The sequence below is a fragment of the Sceloporus undulatus genome, chromosome 5, assembly GCF_019175285.1.
Source record: "Sceloporus undulatus isolate JIND9_A2432 ecotype Alabama chromosome 5, SceUnd_v1.1, whole genome shotgun sequence".
In the NCBI taxonomy this organism is placed as follows: Eukaryota; Metazoa; Chordata; class Lepidosauria; order Squamata; family Phrynosomatidae; genus Sceloporus; species Sceloporus undulatus.
In genome coordinates, this window is record NC_056526.1 from 55,931,154 (window position 1) to 55,948,130 (window position 16,977).

The 16,977-nt window shown below is 38.5% G+C and overlaps 1 protein-coding gene across 3 annotated transcripts in view; it reads left to right on the plus strand.

Annotated features, from left to right (window-relative positions):
• Positions 1 to 16,307, plus strand: part of ZFC3H1 (zinc finger C3H1-type containing) — a 57,411-nt gene extending 41,104 nt beyond the window's left edge. For 2 of the 3 annotated variants that reach the window (XM_042468009.1, XM_042468010.1), the window contains exons 24-35: positions 1,078 to 1,315; positions 3,749 to 3,860; positions 4,227 to 4,425; positions 4,918 to 5,012; positions 6,299 to 6,409; positions 8,625 to 8,729; positions 8,813 to 8,978; positions 10,123 to 10,223; positions 12,589 to 12,690; positions 13,298 to 13,337; positions 15,144 to 15,206; positions 15,332 to 16,307. In XM_042468009.1, the coding sequence (XP_042323943.1) occupies positions 1,078 to 1,315; positions 3,749 to 3,860; positions 4,227 to 4,425; positions 4,918 to 5,012; positions 6,299 to 6,409; positions 8,625 to 8,729; positions 8,813 to 8,978; positions 10,123 to 10,223; positions 12,589 to 12,690; positions 13,298 to 13,337; positions 15,144 to 15,206; positions 15,332 to 15,469 (1,470 nt within the window). In that variant the 3' untranslated portion in view covers positions 15,470 to 16,307. The remainder of the gene's footprint in view (positions 1 to 1,077; positions 1,316 to 3,748; positions 3,861 to 4,226; positions 4,426 to 4,917; positions 5,013 to 6,298; positions 6,410 to 8,624; positions 8,730 to 8,812; positions 8,979 to 10,122; positions 10,224 to 12,588; positions 12,691 to 13,297; positions 13,338 to 15,143; positions 15,207 to 15,331) is intronic. The other variant, XM_042468011.1, reaches the window with a different exon arrangement.
• Positions 16,308 to 16,977: the final 670 nt, after the last annotated feature.

The window sequence follows — 16,977 nt, forward strand, 5'->3', positions numbered from 1 at the left end:
ATTTAAATGAATGGGGCTCGTGCACATGGCGGTGCAGCAGCGCACGCGCCCCGTTATTATCAGAATAATGTTCAGTGTATGCTGAAAGCCATGTAAAGCGCACCCGCGTATGACGCAGGTGCACTGTACAATGAGCCCTTGGAATCTGCTGGGATTTGGTTCCCAAATCTGTGGAGGCTCAGATCCCATTAAATACAATGGCATAGTAAAAGGGGATCCCTTGTATACAATGGCAAAATTAAGGTTTGCTTTTTGGAATGGATATGGAGAGCCAACCATATATAGTTTGTTAGGGACTATCTCTTTGAACACCTTTTTTTGTAATAGAAAGGGGGATGTTAATAGTCTTCATTGCTTGTTTTTATTTACAGTTGACCCTCAATATTCACGGATTCTTTATCCATGGATTCAACTATCCATGGCTGGAAAATATTCCAAAAATATATACATTCCAAAAAGCATACCTGGTTTTGTGGTTTTATATAACTATGCCACTGTATATAATGGGACTTGGAGCATCCACAGATTTTGGTATCCCATGCGGGGGGTTCTGGAACTAAACCCCACTGTATATCAACAGCCCCCTGTATTTTCAAGATTTATTTTTCAGACTTTTTTTTCAAATAATTGTCAATGTTGCTCGCAGTAGATTGTGGGAATACAATAAAAAATATCATAGTCTTGATGATAATGAATATGGGATTTATCTTATGTATTAATTAGTATGATCTAAGGCCTTGAACAGATGGGACAAAACGAATGGCCAAGGCCGCTCCCACCCTGATCGCTGCAGGACCACGGTGACCAGATGCTGCAGTCCCAAATGCGCCATGGCAAGGAGTGGATAAAATCCACTCCTTTTGTGGCTGAGTTCGCAACTTCTGCATAGTTTGGGGGCATGCTTCATCAAACCGCCATGTCTCCAAACTGCACAGAAGGCGTCTTTTTTTTTTTTTTTTTTTTTTTTTTGCCCGTCTCTTTTGGGCCTAAGTCTAGACCTCTAGAATGTCATTGTAGGAACAGACATCACATCTTTAAGTTTCAGGTGTAAGCATTATTTTATTTTCCATTTTACAGAATGCTCTGAAGTCAGAAAGTGGTACGGTTCTAGTGGAATATCTCACCATAAGTGATCGCTGCTTAGCTTGGCTCTCCTACATACATTTGATTGAATTTGGTGAGCTTCCAGTCAAGTTCTATGATCCTGCCAATAGCAACCCTTCAAAAATAATGAAAAAGGAGCCATTTTATATACCTTGGAAAACAGTGGAAGATGTGAAGGCTAATCCTGATACCTTGTTAGCAGTGTTTGAAGGTAAATTCAAAATGCAGACTCCTTGTATGTTCTATAGACATAGTTTGTATAAGTTTGCAGCCTTCGTTTCCCCTGTGTGTGCATACTAGTCCTGTTGAACTAAGTGGGGTTTACTTTTGTGTGTGTGTGTGTGTGTGTGTGTGTGTGTACACATACATACATAGGATTATGCACTTTTAAGACAGTTTTCATCACTGGACTATTGTTTAAATAATTTCTTGGGTAGGCTCTTAATTGAATCTTTCTCCCGTGTGACATGGATGGGAACAATGCAACCCTCCAGATGATGATGGACTGCAACTTCAGCAGCCCTACCCAGCCTAGCCAGTGGCAAGGAATACTGGGAGTTATAGTTCACTTAGGTCTGGAGAGTCATACAATTCCTACACTTAGGATTTAATGGGTGTGAAGGTTTCCCTTTTGCATTTTTTACTTTTACCACTCCAAAATATTGAAAGTGGGTGGCTGAGGGCATACATTATTTTATTTTCAATAATAATAATAGTAATAGTTTATTTATATTTCCCACCTCTCCCAGTTGGATCATGTGATGATTTGACCCAGTTTTTTATTTTAGTGCTACTTTGTATATTGATGATATAATTTCATCCAAATAGAACTATATTTGGAGGTCATAATAAAGAACATAATTGCATGTCAAGATCTATTTGACATTGATGGTCAAAGCAAACATATGGAGAAAAAAACCTGTTGCATGCTCTACAAAGGCTACTTTTCGTGTTGGAACTTCCAGTGACTCCTGAAAGATCTTAATAATTAAGAAAGTAATAATTCACTGCTAGAAATGTCAAATCCATTGATGCATGTTCAAAATCCTAGGTATTTGAAGGGACAAGCTTTGGAAAAAAATATTAGGAGCCTTTATTGAGGAACAGTTGTTGGATGTAACACGCCGTTTTAATTCATTGTTTTAGCTATTGTGGTTAAAATTGTGTTTATTGATTTATTGAAAAATCTGAGGTTGTGTGTGTTTTTTTTTTAATGATGCACATATACCTTTTAGGATTTAGGTATTAAAATCATTTCTTGGGTTTCATACAAATTTGTGTTTCATTTATTTGCATTCTACCTTACATTTCCCAGATACGTATCAATGTCTGGGGAAAGCTTGTGAAATCCAAGATTCCTTTTCCGACACAGAATCCGTACTATGGATAGGCATCATTATTTTAACTTTTTTCTTACTTATGAGTATTTCTTCTTCGTGGTCTCTGCAAACCACACAAATGGGTTATTCTGTGCCTGCTCAATAAACTTCAGAAACTTCTGGAATCACTAAGTAAAATTTCAATTGCAACTTTTTGGCAGTAGCTCTGCCCACCCTCTTATAAGCCCCCTATTGTTCCCGCTCTTTCACAGTTCCTTTCATCCGTCGCGCTAGCAGCTTGAAGGAACTTATTGGAATCGCTTAGTAGCCATTACTTCAGATTGAACAGCTGCACTGCTTTTTGACCACTCATGGAATTCAGACTCCTCCACTGACCAAAACTTGTCAGTCGAACCCATTTGTGTGATTCACAGAGACCAAGAAGGACAGGTTGCTTACCTGTAACTGTTTTTCTTTGAGTGGTCATCTGCGAATTCACACAAATCCCACCCATCCTCCCCTGCTCACTTTATGTCCTTTCTATTGCTACTATGTGATGTACTTTATGGGACTGAGAAAAAGCAGGAACACTAGGGGGCTTATAAGAGACTGGGTGGAGCTACCACCAAAAAGTTGCAGTTGAAGTTTTACCTAGTGATTCCAGGAGTTTACTGCGCAGGTGCAGAATAACCCATTTATGTGAATTCTCAGATGACCACTTTAAGAAATACAGTTACAGGTAAGTAACCTGTCCATCTTGGCATAGCAGCAGACAGACTAATGGAAGAGAATAAATCACCTAATACAGTGTGCTCTTCCCTTATGCGGGGGATCCATTTCAGACCCCCCCCCCCCCCCCCCCCCGGTAAGGGGAAAATGCATATGCTTGAGCCCCATTAGAAGTAATCAGGATCGTTGTTTGGTATGGTGCAGGGCACACGCCACAGGCATGCACCCCATTCTTACTGGTGCGCTGAGGCTTCTTCTTGCACGGGCTTCCAGCATATGCTGGAGGCCATGTAAGGCGCACCCACATATAACGCAGGTGCACTGTATACATGTTTTTCTTTTCTGTGAAGGTCACAGATGTTAAAAATTCTTCATAAATAGTTTGGTGGATTGTCAGTTTTAAGAGTTTACATCTCCATGCTATAAAATAAGAATGGAAATTCTTTCATAGCTAGTTTTTTTTTCAGGCATTTTGTCTGAAATCTTTGGCTAGTTTTCTTTCACCACATGCAGAGAGGATAATATTTTCATTTATTCTGTGAAAAAACTTTGTATTTGTGAATGTTTAATCTCACTACCATGTTTGTCTTTTTTAGATGCCATCCAGTCATGCACTGGTGAGGATAAGGATAATTCAGCTAATAAAAACATAGTTCTCTGTCTTCCATTGTACAAAAACATGATAGCGTTGCAGAAGCTGCTGGAAAGGTAAGGTTTTCTTGCAGTTGCCAAGCTTATACAGTGTATGCTGGTATTAAAATGCACAGTGGTACAGTATAAACCATGTATGTTACAGTGTGCTCTTGAATCTTGATTCTTTTCCCCAGTTCTCTCTCTCTCTCTCTCTCTCTCTCACACACACACACACACACACACACGCAGGACATATAATTGAAAAGTTATTCTGACTAACAGCCAAATATAGTGTGACTGAAATCATATGTTAGAGTGGTTAGAGATAACATGTAAAAAAATGAAATAATAAGAGAACTTGGTATTTTTGCTGGAATGTATTTTAAAAATGTTCCACTGGTTTGCTTGTTCAATGAGATATTCTTTGCTATTTTATTAAAGGTGGGAAGCTGCTATTGAACTTTGTAAATCACTTGTGAAATTAAGTCCTGTTGACTGCCCACTTTTGGAAACTCTGGTTGGTTTATATTTGAGGACGGACCAGATGGAAAGAGCTTGTGATGTGTGGCTTACAGCATTTGAGAAAAACCCACAAAATGCCCAGGTTTTCTACTTTATGTGCAAATTCTTCATAATGCAGGTAAAACATTAGCAACTTGCTTCTGTTATAATTTTAAAACACATTAAATTAGGAGAGGGGGACCTTTGGTCTTTGAGATGTTTCAGACTACCACTCTCACAATCCCTTCCACTGCTCGTGCTGACTAGGGCATCTGAGATTTGACATTGTCTTTGAATCCTAAAATATGTAAAATGAACATTAGGGTTTCTTGGGCAATTCAGAACTTGTCAAAGAAGTTGCAGTAGTCCATTTAATTCACCTTTTTTCTTACTCTTATTGTGTAATGTGCCAAAAGTTGCTGGTATGTCATACAGTCAAGAGTATGATGAAACATCTGAAGAAATGTAATTTATGTTTCCTGTTTCTGGTTTTGTGTAAAGCTGAATGCAGTTTTTGTTAATCATTTTTGTATGTTAAGATAGAAATTGTCTTAGTTTCAGAGGCATTAAAATATACTTCTTACAATTTTGATTTGTGTTGATTAATGGCAGATTTCCTCTTTTATAACAGAATAGAGCAGATAGTATACCTCCACTGTTGCAAGCCTTTGTTGCAGCATTCTTTGAGTGCGTACCTCAAGAGAGTAATCCTGTGGATCTGTTACGGTAAGTTTGTCAAGTAAGCTCTCATTCCAACTGCCATGAACATATAAATGCAATACTTTGCTTGGTTTGATTTATAGTTCTGCAGTCAGGATGCCTGTAAAAGTTCTTATATAAAATGCTGATAATTTAAACATTTCTTTGTATGTAAATGTTTATAATGAGTACCGTATATACTCGACTATATGTCGACTTCATGTATAAGTTGAGGGTAGCTTTTGGGGCCAAAATTATGGAGTTTGATCTGACCCGTGGATACTTCGAAGGTAAAACATAGGGGCATGTGGCAAAGGATTTAAAGGATGAAGCAAGAAAAACAATGCCAAACAACTTACAAAATTACAGCAAGCACAACTGTTTGTGCTCGTCCTAAAGGCTGGATAGATGAGAGAATTGGGGGCGGGGGTTAAAAGCTTCCAGGACAGATTATGCTCTTGTTTTTCACCTGGGCATGGTTCCTTTTCAAGTAAAGAGTTAAAGTACAGTATGTACATTGACCTGTGGATAAGTCGACTCAGGTTTTTGGGGTCCATTTTTTGACTAAAATTTCTAGACGTATACATGGGTATATACAGTAGTTGTGCCTGCAGTCTTTAATATCAAATGAAAAAGCAATTTCCATATTTGAGTTATGTATTATGTGGTGGCTTGTATTTGTAGAAGGCAGGATGTGGACTGAGACAGCTTGGTAGAAAGTGGAATTTAACATCTGGCACCATCACTTCCCAACCCCTGTGCCTACTGCTTGCTTGCAGTGATGATCCACAGGTACTTGTGCAGCTATTAGCAGGACAGTACTATATTTTGTACTTTTGCTGCTAATGTTATGTTGGATAGAATCCATTGTTTTGAGAAGCAGTGCACACCTCAGTCAACGGCTGTCTTGGGGTTTCTTTGTAATTGTAAATTTGCTTTGTAACAACAAAGATGGCCATGTGAATTAGCCATACAGAGTGTCTACAGGTGATGCTGCATACACCAGAGTGCATATCTGTAGCAGTCGGGTTAGGGGAAATAGGCTCCAGCAACAGCTGTCCACCTGGTCCCCTCTAAAATTCCTTCCCACTTGTACCATAAAAAGTCCATGACACATACATGTTAAGGTACAAAATGTCTCAGAGGGCCATATGTAGTGCAAAGCTTTCTTCAGACACCTCTTGTCTTACAGCTCAGTATAATAAGAATGCCAAATTCTCACACTATTGATTCTTGTTACATAGATGTTGTTAGGATTGTTTCTGTGTAGTAAACATTGTCAAACTGTGTAGTAAACATTGTCTTTGTTTTAGATATTTTTTGAATTTTCCAATGCCAATTGAATTTACACCACCTTTGTATAAGGGAAGTTTTACAGAGGAGGCTTTAAACCAGCAAATTCCTTACTTGTGGCAAATATACTGGTGAGTTGTTCCAGAGACTATGAATGTTTAATAATATGAGGATTTACATTTCCTGGAAGGGGGGCAATTAACTTTTTCTTATTGTGAAGTAAATCTTAGCAATGTGGGAATTGTTTCACTGGCAGACTTGATGGAAGTTCTCATTTTGGCCCTTGATCTAGTGTTTTTTTTTTTTTTTAAGCTTATTGTTCTGTTGTTAGCTCACTTAGGGCCTGAGCAGATGGGCCAGGAAAGCACAGGCTGAACCTGTGCTTTCATGGCCCTGATGCGCATATAAATTGCTCCCTAGGTCTCTGTTCACACACATGATCTGGGACCAACTTGCTACTCCTTACCCTACCAACTGTTGATCCGATGAATGTTGCTGCATCTAATGCAGAAATGAGGTGCTTAGCTGCACTTGTGTGGCCAGGTGCCCCATTTCTGTGTTAGATGCAGCAACTGGGGGGGCTTCTTAGATTGATGGTAAAGTAAGGAGCATAGGGGAGGGGCCTGGTTTTGGTGCAATTTTTCTTAGAAACTGTGCAAATCAAAGGTATTATACCCTGTGGTAAAGGTTCTTTACCCCATAGTCAGTCTGGATCCTCTGTATCTATGGACCTTACCACATAGGGGCTCCACGGAACAGAAAGAGAATGGAACGGAAGGGGCCTGGAACTAGTGGGGAATACATTTTACTGCACACAGAAATCCCCATTCCGTTCCCTTCCCTTCCGTTCCCAATCCGTCCCAGAGGATGCGATTTTTGAGAACTGTTCAGAACAGTTCTCAAAAATCACCTCCTCTGGGACAGATTGGGAATGGAAGGGAAGGGAACGAGTGAGGCACTTCCTGTGTGCAGTAAAATGCATCCCCCACTCGTTCCCTTCCTGTCCCCTTTTGCACCGTTCTCGTCCTGTGCCTGGAGACTTGTGCGGTAAGGTCCTACGTCTGGGCATGAAGGATTGAACTGATCCTGCCCTGTGGATTTTGACCTGTGTTGTTTGATCTAGACAACAAAAGGCTTGGGGGTAAGATGGGGTTTTTGGTCCACATGAACATCTTAGTCTTTGATGTTGGTCTTGTGAAGCCTGGGATCTGTTAAAAATGAATGAATTAGAAGCTTGGTCATGCTTAAGATAAAGTGAGAGATGTTTAATTTGAACCTTTGAAGTACTTGGGCAATAGATATCTACCCTCCTCCTCTCCCAGCCAATTTGTCCATAGTGGGAAAATTCACTTATTTTATGAATACAAGTACAGTGGGGTCTCATCATCCATGGATCTGAGCATCTGCAGATGACAAGCCCTGTTGTTTTCAATAAAGGTGCGTGCACATGGCTGTGCTAGCGGCCATGCACGTGTTGCACTTGAGGCCCTACAGTTTTTCTTATCTGCCGGGGGGGGGGGAGTCCAGAACAGATGCCTTGCACATACAGAAGGCCAGTTGTGACATCTTAGGTTAACTGCAAGTAGACGAATACATTGTTGACAGCAGCTCTATCTACCTACCAACCTACCTACCTTATAAAGGCAGCTTGACACAAACTCTGGTCTTGATTAGAAGCTTGCTTAAAAGCCACACAACTTGTGGCTTGCTTAATGCCACACTACCTGGTCCTTGCCCAAGGTAAGCTAGGTTTAGCAGAAAAAGAAACTAAGCACTGGCTTCAAGGGAGAGGCAGGGAGGGAACTGTACAAACAAAATTTCATATGAATTAAGTTGAGCACAGGGAGTGGACAAAGTATGGCTGGCCTGTGTCCCCTAAAGTCATTTTGGAGGTCCCCAAATGCCCTTCAGCAGTCGTAAAATTACTAATAATGTATACCACATGTCTCAGGAAGTGTGAGAAATAACATTATTTGGGGTTTTAGGGCAAAAGAGTTCTTTTTTCAATGAGAATGTAAACTTCTGATTTTTTTTCCTGGTTGAGAACAGTCCTGTCCTGTCCTAAAACAGCCCAGGCAAGACAAAAGGACAGCAAAACTATGAGATGTCGGAACATTTTAACATTTAAAAGGGCATTAAAAATTGGGGATACCCTCCAAGGTCACGGGGAGGTATAGTGTGGCTGCTCCAAACCCTGACAGTTGCCTGCCTACCAGTGGTTTAGCAGTGTTCATATCTGTGGCCATGTTTGTCATCTTTTGTCAATAAATGAATCTTGTCCATTGCCTGTGAGAAAAAGCATAAAAAAGTTTTTGAAAAGTGATAAGTTTCTCCCTCCCCAAACAGCTTATACCAATCTCTTCATGGAACTTGTGGAGAAGCAACTGATGCTTATGAGGCAGCTTTGGGAGCAGTTATGCAAGAGGAAATAGTTCAGCAAATTTGGATAGAGTAAGTTTAAACGGCAAGACCTTACTGTTGTGGAAGGTAACACGTTCAGAAATGTTAACAATTTGGTGGCACTTCTTTTTCAGTTACCTTGTTTTCTTCAATGGCAAAGTTGTTGGATCGAGCAATCAAGTTCAAGAATTCAAGCTTTTTACTGATCTTGTAAACAGATGCCTTGTTACTGTGCCCACACGATACCCTATTCCATTTAGCACAGCTGATTACTGGACCAACTATGAGTTTCATAATAAGGTATTTCAAAATCCATCGTCAGTTTGTACCTTTATTAAGAGAAACTAAATATGCACAAAATTAGGAATAAATTTCTTTGATCTCTTAGGCAAGATGTTACAAAGAGCAGGTTCAAGGTTGGGTTCAGAAGAGGAGTGAAAATCCAAAGTCCTGAAGTACTAATGGTCTTCATCTTAAGATGGAGCTCAGAAAGAGGCTCATACTCAAAAGAATCTGACACTGAGGTATCATACAAGTTTCCAGTTATGCCAAGAGTGCTTGGGATAACAATTGATTCCCCATTTTGGATATTATTAAATCCAGACATTACTCAGATTTGCCTCCTGTCTTAGGCGATATACACAAATTTCTCTGTCACAAGACAGCAAAAGTGAAATAGAGGGCATAGAAGTTTTCATATTAACAAAGCTGCAGTCTACATTTGGGTGGCAATGTTGTGCAGGCAGGTCACTTTGCTAGTTAGTTGCATTGTGGTGTCAGCTGAGGTCAGTCAACTTTGCTACTGTACCTAACCACCTCATTAGAGCAGTATGCATAAAGCTATCACAGGATTCAGACAGTACATACTAGAAGAAAATAAACATTTGTGAAGGAGAAGAAAATGCCTGTTTGATTTGTATGCTACTGAACAAAGATAAACCAATCATGAAGGAGAAGAAAATTGCTATTTGAATTGTTGTGCTGGCCAAATGGCCGTAATAAAGTTATTATTATTATTTGAATTGAAAGCTGTTGGACTGAAGAAGAACTGTGAAATGGTTGATTATCTCCAGATTTGCCATCTCAATGTGTTTTCTGGGCTATGTAGGATTCCTTACACACATTTCATGTCAACTTCCTATGTGGAGGACTTTTTGAAAAATCTTGAATGGCAATTTGTTACATTGAATTATCATATGATAACAAATTTTGGGGGCTTCTCTAATATACATTACAAGCTTGTAATATAGTTTTATAAGTTTGGTTGGCTTTTTTGCAAGTAATTATCATTGCTCTCTGTTTTCTGTCAGTGTTACTCTTGCTCTGTTATTTGGGGTACTATTCACTGCCTATCTGAATTGCAAAGAGTACATACTGGTGTCTGATTAATCGCCACAAGTCAACAAATAGAATTATCTGACTTCTCAAAAACGAATCTTCACAGGTGATTTCCTTTTATCTGAGTTGTATTCCAAAATCTCAGCATTCCAAAGTCTTAGAACGATTGTCCTGTACCATGCCTGCTAATCCTGGACTTGCATTCAGGTAAGAAAATATTAGTGGGGTACTTATTTTTCCTTTGTCTGTCTGTCTTTGTGTTTTACTTATCAGTGGTCAGGTAGAGATTTTAAAAGATATGATCTGGAAATGAGTTGTTCAGAACAAAAGGAACAAATACATAACTGGTATTTTTCTTTTAAATTTTAGAAAAACTTAGAAATCCAATCTATATTCACTGATTATTTTTTAAAACAGAGATAGCATAAAACATGTTTTCTCCTCATCTCCATTATTAATCATGTATTACAGCTATATATAGACTTCATCTTAGATATTCCTTGTTCATTCCTTCCATACTTACGATATAAGTCATGCAAACCAGTCTGTTTCTTCTCAGAAATAGGTCCTGTTGAATACAGTGGGGCTTGTGTATAGGACTACAATTTAAAATGTTTGTTAAAATAATGGTGAAAATGCTTTCCCAGTTGCTATCCCATTGGTTTGGTGGTGATGGGGAGCTGATTCTTGAATCAAAGAATCTTCAACAGGGTCATAAGAAAATGCATCACATCGCTAAGCGCTATTGTATGGATATGTCCAAGCAAAATATTGGACTCGTGTGTTTTCTCCCCCCTCCTCCTGAATGGCCTAGAGGACTACATTTGAACCCAGAAGTCCTACAGTAAAACAAATTTTTATCATTTCCTAAATAAACCAGTATTAATCCAAGGTTTCAGAAGCGAGGCTTTAAAGTTAATTTAATAACCTATACCCTCTTTTATGTTTTGGTAATGAGATTGTACAAACCAGATATTTTAAATGGGCTTACCCAGGCTCAAATCATGATGAGCTGCACACAGCATTGAACGAATCACAGGATTTTGGTGGAGGCTGCTAGTGTTAATCATGAGAAGATTAGCTTTTCTATTGATGAAATCTATGGGGGTTTTAAGATAGAGTGTTAGAACAGTTATTAGAGTTTTTCCTTCTTTTCACGATTCAGTCTTCCTAATGCTGGGCCTAATCAAATAGTTTTGAACAAATCTATAAAATTAGTTGCTGATAATATTTTATAATGAAGCTGATACTTCATCTGTTCATCGTATTCCTTTATGTGTTATACTTTAGGGCTGAAACAGACAGCCCAGCAAAGCCGATGTCTCGACAGCTTGGGGGGGTGTCTTTTAGACACCACCTGCCCCAGAGTTGCCGAAAAGCTGGCTCCAGAGGCACCAAATAGGAGCGGATCTTTTCTGCTCCTATATGTGGTGGAAGGTGGCTGGATTGGAATTGCGCATCTCTTTGCCGCGGACCCAATCCAGCCTAAATGGGGTTTCGCCCCTTTGTCAAACAACTTAGTACATCCCTCATTTAATACCATAAGGTGACTAAATCATAAGAGAAAATATATAGTACTGTTTTCAATCTGTTATAGCCTTCTGAATTATTAGGTAGCGTTTTACTTTAATTTGCTTTAAAGTAGACAAGTGATGTTTATGTAATTGAGATTTTGAGGAACCTAGGGTAACTTAGTATGTTCATTTGTGAAAAGCTTTTATTAGGTTACTTTTTTTTAATGTGTTATCTCTTCCAGCAGATAGAGTAAGAAGACTTCATGAAATATTCCATAAGATGAATTTTTAGGAATTTTGTATACTTGTAGGAATGTCATGTACTTCATAGGTTTCAGCTTAATTTATACTTAGGAAAGTGTTCATCAGTAGTATCAAGCAATAGCCAAAAATCTTCAGTCTTGTAATAAAGTATTCTTAGATTGGTACCATGACAGGTACCTGTTTCATCCCTAAACGTTTGAAACCACACATTTGCTATTCTGTACAATCACACAATTAGTACATTACAGTGGGTCTTTGGTATCCGCTAGGGTCTGGATTCAGGAACCCCTGTGGATAACAAAATCCGAGGATGCTCAAGTCCCATTATATACAGTGACACAATAAAATAGTACCTCTTATATAAAATATCAAAATTCAGATTTGCTTATTGAAATTTATATATTTTTGGGAATATTTTCAAGCCATGGATGCTTGAACCCATAGATATGGAGGGCCAACTGTATATTTTTAACAACTTAAAGCTTATTCCAGAACAAACTTTAAGATGGGTCCCAAAGAACGATTTGTCTTGTTGAAGTTTAATGGAATTAAAGGAGCAAGCAGCTTCGGTTGGATTCTTACCGTTAACTGTTACTTAAAACCAGACGACAGTCCTTATTGAAGGGTTTAATGAACTACTGGGTTGGAAGGATGTGATCTGATGTTAAAACTTCACATTTCATATTAGAAACCTATGTTTTCACTTAAAACTGAAGTTTTAAGCTGTTTAGTAGTGCTTAACATGTTTAGTTAGTGGTTACTGCATGCTTCCCTATGCTCATTTGTCATTGCAGGCTGCTACAACAATATTGGGAGGAGAGCAATGTCCAGATTCTGAAGCTTCAAGCCAAGATGTTTACATATAATATCCCAACATGCCTGGACATCTGGAAAATGTAATTCAACAGTCATACACCTGTTACCATAGATTTTTTTTAAAAAAAGATTAAGCTTTGCTTCATAAAGATAAGTCTGAAATAGCCCTCAGATTGGTTTCATGCCAGAAGGGGTTTTTCCAGAATTGCAGTCTTTCAACAAACTTTGATTTAGAAAGATACCTGGCAGTATTGTTATAAAATGAAGACCCTTGCTTCCCCATACCAAAATAATTCAGAAGTAAGTATTTCTTGTGTATATAAGTAAGGAAACTGTATTGATAAATTGTCTTGTTGCTGCTTTGGCATGTTTTATCTAAATTGACTTCTGTTTCCTCCTCCTTTTTACCCTCCCCCTTTATATATCATAATAGCAATATCCAGTGGTGATGAACTGATCATTGTCTGCAGTATTTGTACATAAAGGGAACAACTGAAATGTCTTGCTCATGTAAGATTGTTTATGAAATGATTCTTTTTCTTTTGTCTCTTCACTATAGATTACCATCATTGGGAATTAGTCTGTTACTTTCCAGGACTTTTATAGTTCCATCCCATACTCAGTGTTCTGCACATAAACATATTGAATGTTCTGCAAAAATAAGTCATTTTTATTTCTTCCCCTTAGAGCCATTGCTGCCGAGTGCTTTCTAAAGGGACAGAGAGAGGTATGTAAGGAAGCCTGATTAAAAATGCCTTTAAACAATCTTAATTTAACTTGCGTTCAATAAATAAGTCCCATTCATGAGTGGGGAGCATAAGGACCTCCAAGTGTTGTTGGACTGCAGTACCCTTCAGTCCTTGCTAGCGCACAGCCAATTGTGGAGATCCTGGGAGTTGCAGTTCAACAGCACCTGGAAGGTCACACATTCTCTGTCCTCATCTGCATGTTTACTGTTGTTTGTTTTTTTAAAAAATAAAAATAAAAAGCACTTTAAAGTATAGGAATATCATTACTCTTATTTTTTACAGGGAAGTCAGCTACCTTCTTTCCAGTATTCCAGAAATTGGGCCACTATCCTGTTTACATATAACCCTGAACCAAGAATCCTGCCTTAAAAACACACAGTGAACACAAAGTGCCTCTTCATTCTTCTCTTTATGAGAGCAGTAAACAAACTAGGAAGGGATAGTCATATGATGCCCTAACTTGGCATTATGGGTAATGCCAGTTTTAAATCCAGGCTTACAGTCCTGGATTTGGACATATTTAATGTTAACTATTATTCTGTGCCCCTCTAGTTTCTTTGCTTGAGACAAAGACAAGAGAAACAGAAGCTGCTGTTTTTGTTATATTTATTTATATCCTACTTTCCCCCTAGATTGGGAATCAGAGGGGCTTACAACAAAAACCAGGTTAAAACACATATTAAAATACACACACATACCATCACAGCAGTTACCAGTATCCAGCACACTGTGTAATATGGGCCTTATATCATTATTCATCAAATACCTGTTGGAATAGAAAAGTCTTTGTTTGTGAAAAGAAAGTAGAAAATGTACCAGTCTAACTTATGGGAAGGGGCTTCCAGAACCTGAGGACAGCCACTGAAAAAGCCCTCTCCCATGTTCTTACCAGATGTACTTGTGAGGTCAGTGGGACAGATAAAAGGGGCTCCCTAGCAGATCTCACAGCATAGGTTGCTTCATAAAGGAAAAACTGTCCTTCAAATAACCTGGACCTGAGCTGTTTAGGGCTTTAATGGGAAGAACCAACACTTTGAATTGTCCCTGGAAACAGACTGGCAGCATAATGGAGCTGTTGCAACAAGGGAATTGTGGTCTCCCTGTGGCCAGTTCCTGTTAGTAAACTAGCTGTGACTCTTTGGACCAGTTGAAGTTACTGAATCCAACTTGGATTCTTGCTTATTTCTACATGCAAATGATCCCACTGTGTCTCTTCCCACACTGGGAGCAACATTGAAAGATCTTCTGTTTGGGTCCCTTTCTTCTAAGTCACAGATTCCTTTTTGGTGTCTGGAGAGTTCACCCCTGTTTGGTTATGGGACCTGCATTAGCTATGGCACAGTATGGGTTCTGCATGTTCAGGACATTGCTGTTCCTTGGTAACACAAATCCTGTTTCCATGTTAATTACAGTGGTACTCATATGAATAGATATTGGGTTGGATCATTAATACACTGACATCTTTCTAAAAACCATGGGAGTAACTTAGGATTTCATATAAACAATGCTCTGTTTTCATATATATGGACTAGAAATTCTTAAATGGTTTGATCAGTACACTACTTTAAAGACAACATATGGTTGTATGAGGATGATGATCATGTAATAAACCAATTTTAACTGTTTACAAAATTAACCCTTAGTTGTTCTGAGTGATTATACCCAACAATTTTCCTACACCTAACCTGTGTTACAGGTATATGAGACAGAAAAAAAGTAATTATGATCCAAAATCTGGTTTATGTTGAAATAACATTGAACTGTTTTTTGTTTTTCCTTTGCAGGTCCATCACTTATATCAGAGAGCCTTTCAGAAGTTACCACTTTGTGCAACCCTGTGGAAAGATGTAATGTTTTCTACTTATGTTTCTGTTTAGGGTTTCGTTTCAATTTTCTTTATATCCCATGTCCATAGATGTGGTGATATTCAAGCTCTGGCTAAATCTTATGTCTGCTTCCCCATCTCTTACAGCAGCTCCTGTTTGAAGCATCAGGAGGAGGTAAAACTGATAACCTGAGAAAACTAGTTTCCAAGTGTCAAGAGGTTGGAGTCAGCCTAGATGAGCTTTTAAATTTAAACACTTACAGAACAGAATGCACGAAACGTTGAACACTGGGTGCAGTCAGTGCTAAGTCCTATTAAATGCCAAAATAATTTCAGTGATTCTTCAGGCTGATCTCTGGCTTTAGGCCTGTGTAAAGCAGATGAGCAATTCTGAGCATATCAAGTCTCTGGTCTGCTTTCCTTCAACCTGGAAACAATTAACTTGGCTGCCTCCTTGGATAAACGAATTCCCTGTATGGCCTGCTTCTGGGCCCTGCCAGACTCTCATAACATCATGTACGTAAGTATAGTTCACCTCAATGACAAGACTTAACGTGTTAAATTCTTTTTTTTTTTTAATTTTATTTTCAATATTTCATTTTCTTTCTTTTGTACTGTTCCCTGATTTCACTTGACGCTCGACTGATGCCTGAGAGATCTGTGTTCGGGGCTAATGACAGGGGTTTGTGTTTACATTAAAAAGAGTCCACTTTGTCCTCCCCTTCCCCTTTCCAAATCCCCTTTTGTTTCATTTTGAAGATTAGTTTTCATTGCAGGATTTAGAACAAAAGCAGCCGCTCTTAAGGAAAGTAACTGCCATGGTCACAAGTATGCTTTTTGCACTTCAAAACTTTGAGGGTGGTTTAATGCCCTTGCTGCATTCTGGACTTGTGGCAGAGACTTAAACTTGAAGATTAAATTTACTTTTGCAAATGCCAGTGCATCAGAACCTAAAGAGTGGTCAATTTATTATGTGCAATTTTTGTAAAGAAATTTTAATTTATAATAAAAGTTTAACAGTTAATATTGAACTGATTTGTATTAAGATACTACTCTGTAGTATTGACATTGTTTATATAAAGATATTTTGAATATACATTTTTAAAAAAACTGCTGTCTCTGTGGTCTTTAATGAAATGCTCCAGATGTTTTTGAAATGTGTGCACTGGTTTGTTTACCCCTTTTTCTTTTCTCAAACAACACACTTTGGTTTTAGTGAGATAGTTTATATGTAATAGCACATACCTCGTAGATAATTAGTAACTATATACTTGCTCAGTTTTGGAGAAAGACTTGACAACAAATTAAGTACCATATTTTCTGGCGTATAAGACGACTGGGCATATAAGATGACCCCCAACTTTTCCAGTTAAAATATATAGAGTTTGGGATATACTCGCTGTATAAGACTACGCCTCTTCCAATGCACGCCAAATAAAAATTTAAAAAACATCAGATTTGATTTCAATATGGTAATTTTAATTCAAATGCTTATGACATGCAGGTACTTAGCAGGAAACCTTGTTGTATACAAAGCCTGCTTGGATTGGTCAGCTCTCCTTGCCTGCCCAGCCCTCCCTGTCTCCAAGACTATCAGAGCAGTATTGCAAACACGGCTCTTTTTTCAATAACCTGGACGCCTGCAGCACCCTTCAGTTACATATGTGGATTTGTATTTCAGGGGAATGGATGTGAAGTAGAAGATACTCACCAAAGAAGCAAATCCCTTAATTCATTTGGAATAAGCCATAACAGATGAAATTGTATGAAACTGATATAATAGTATAATACAG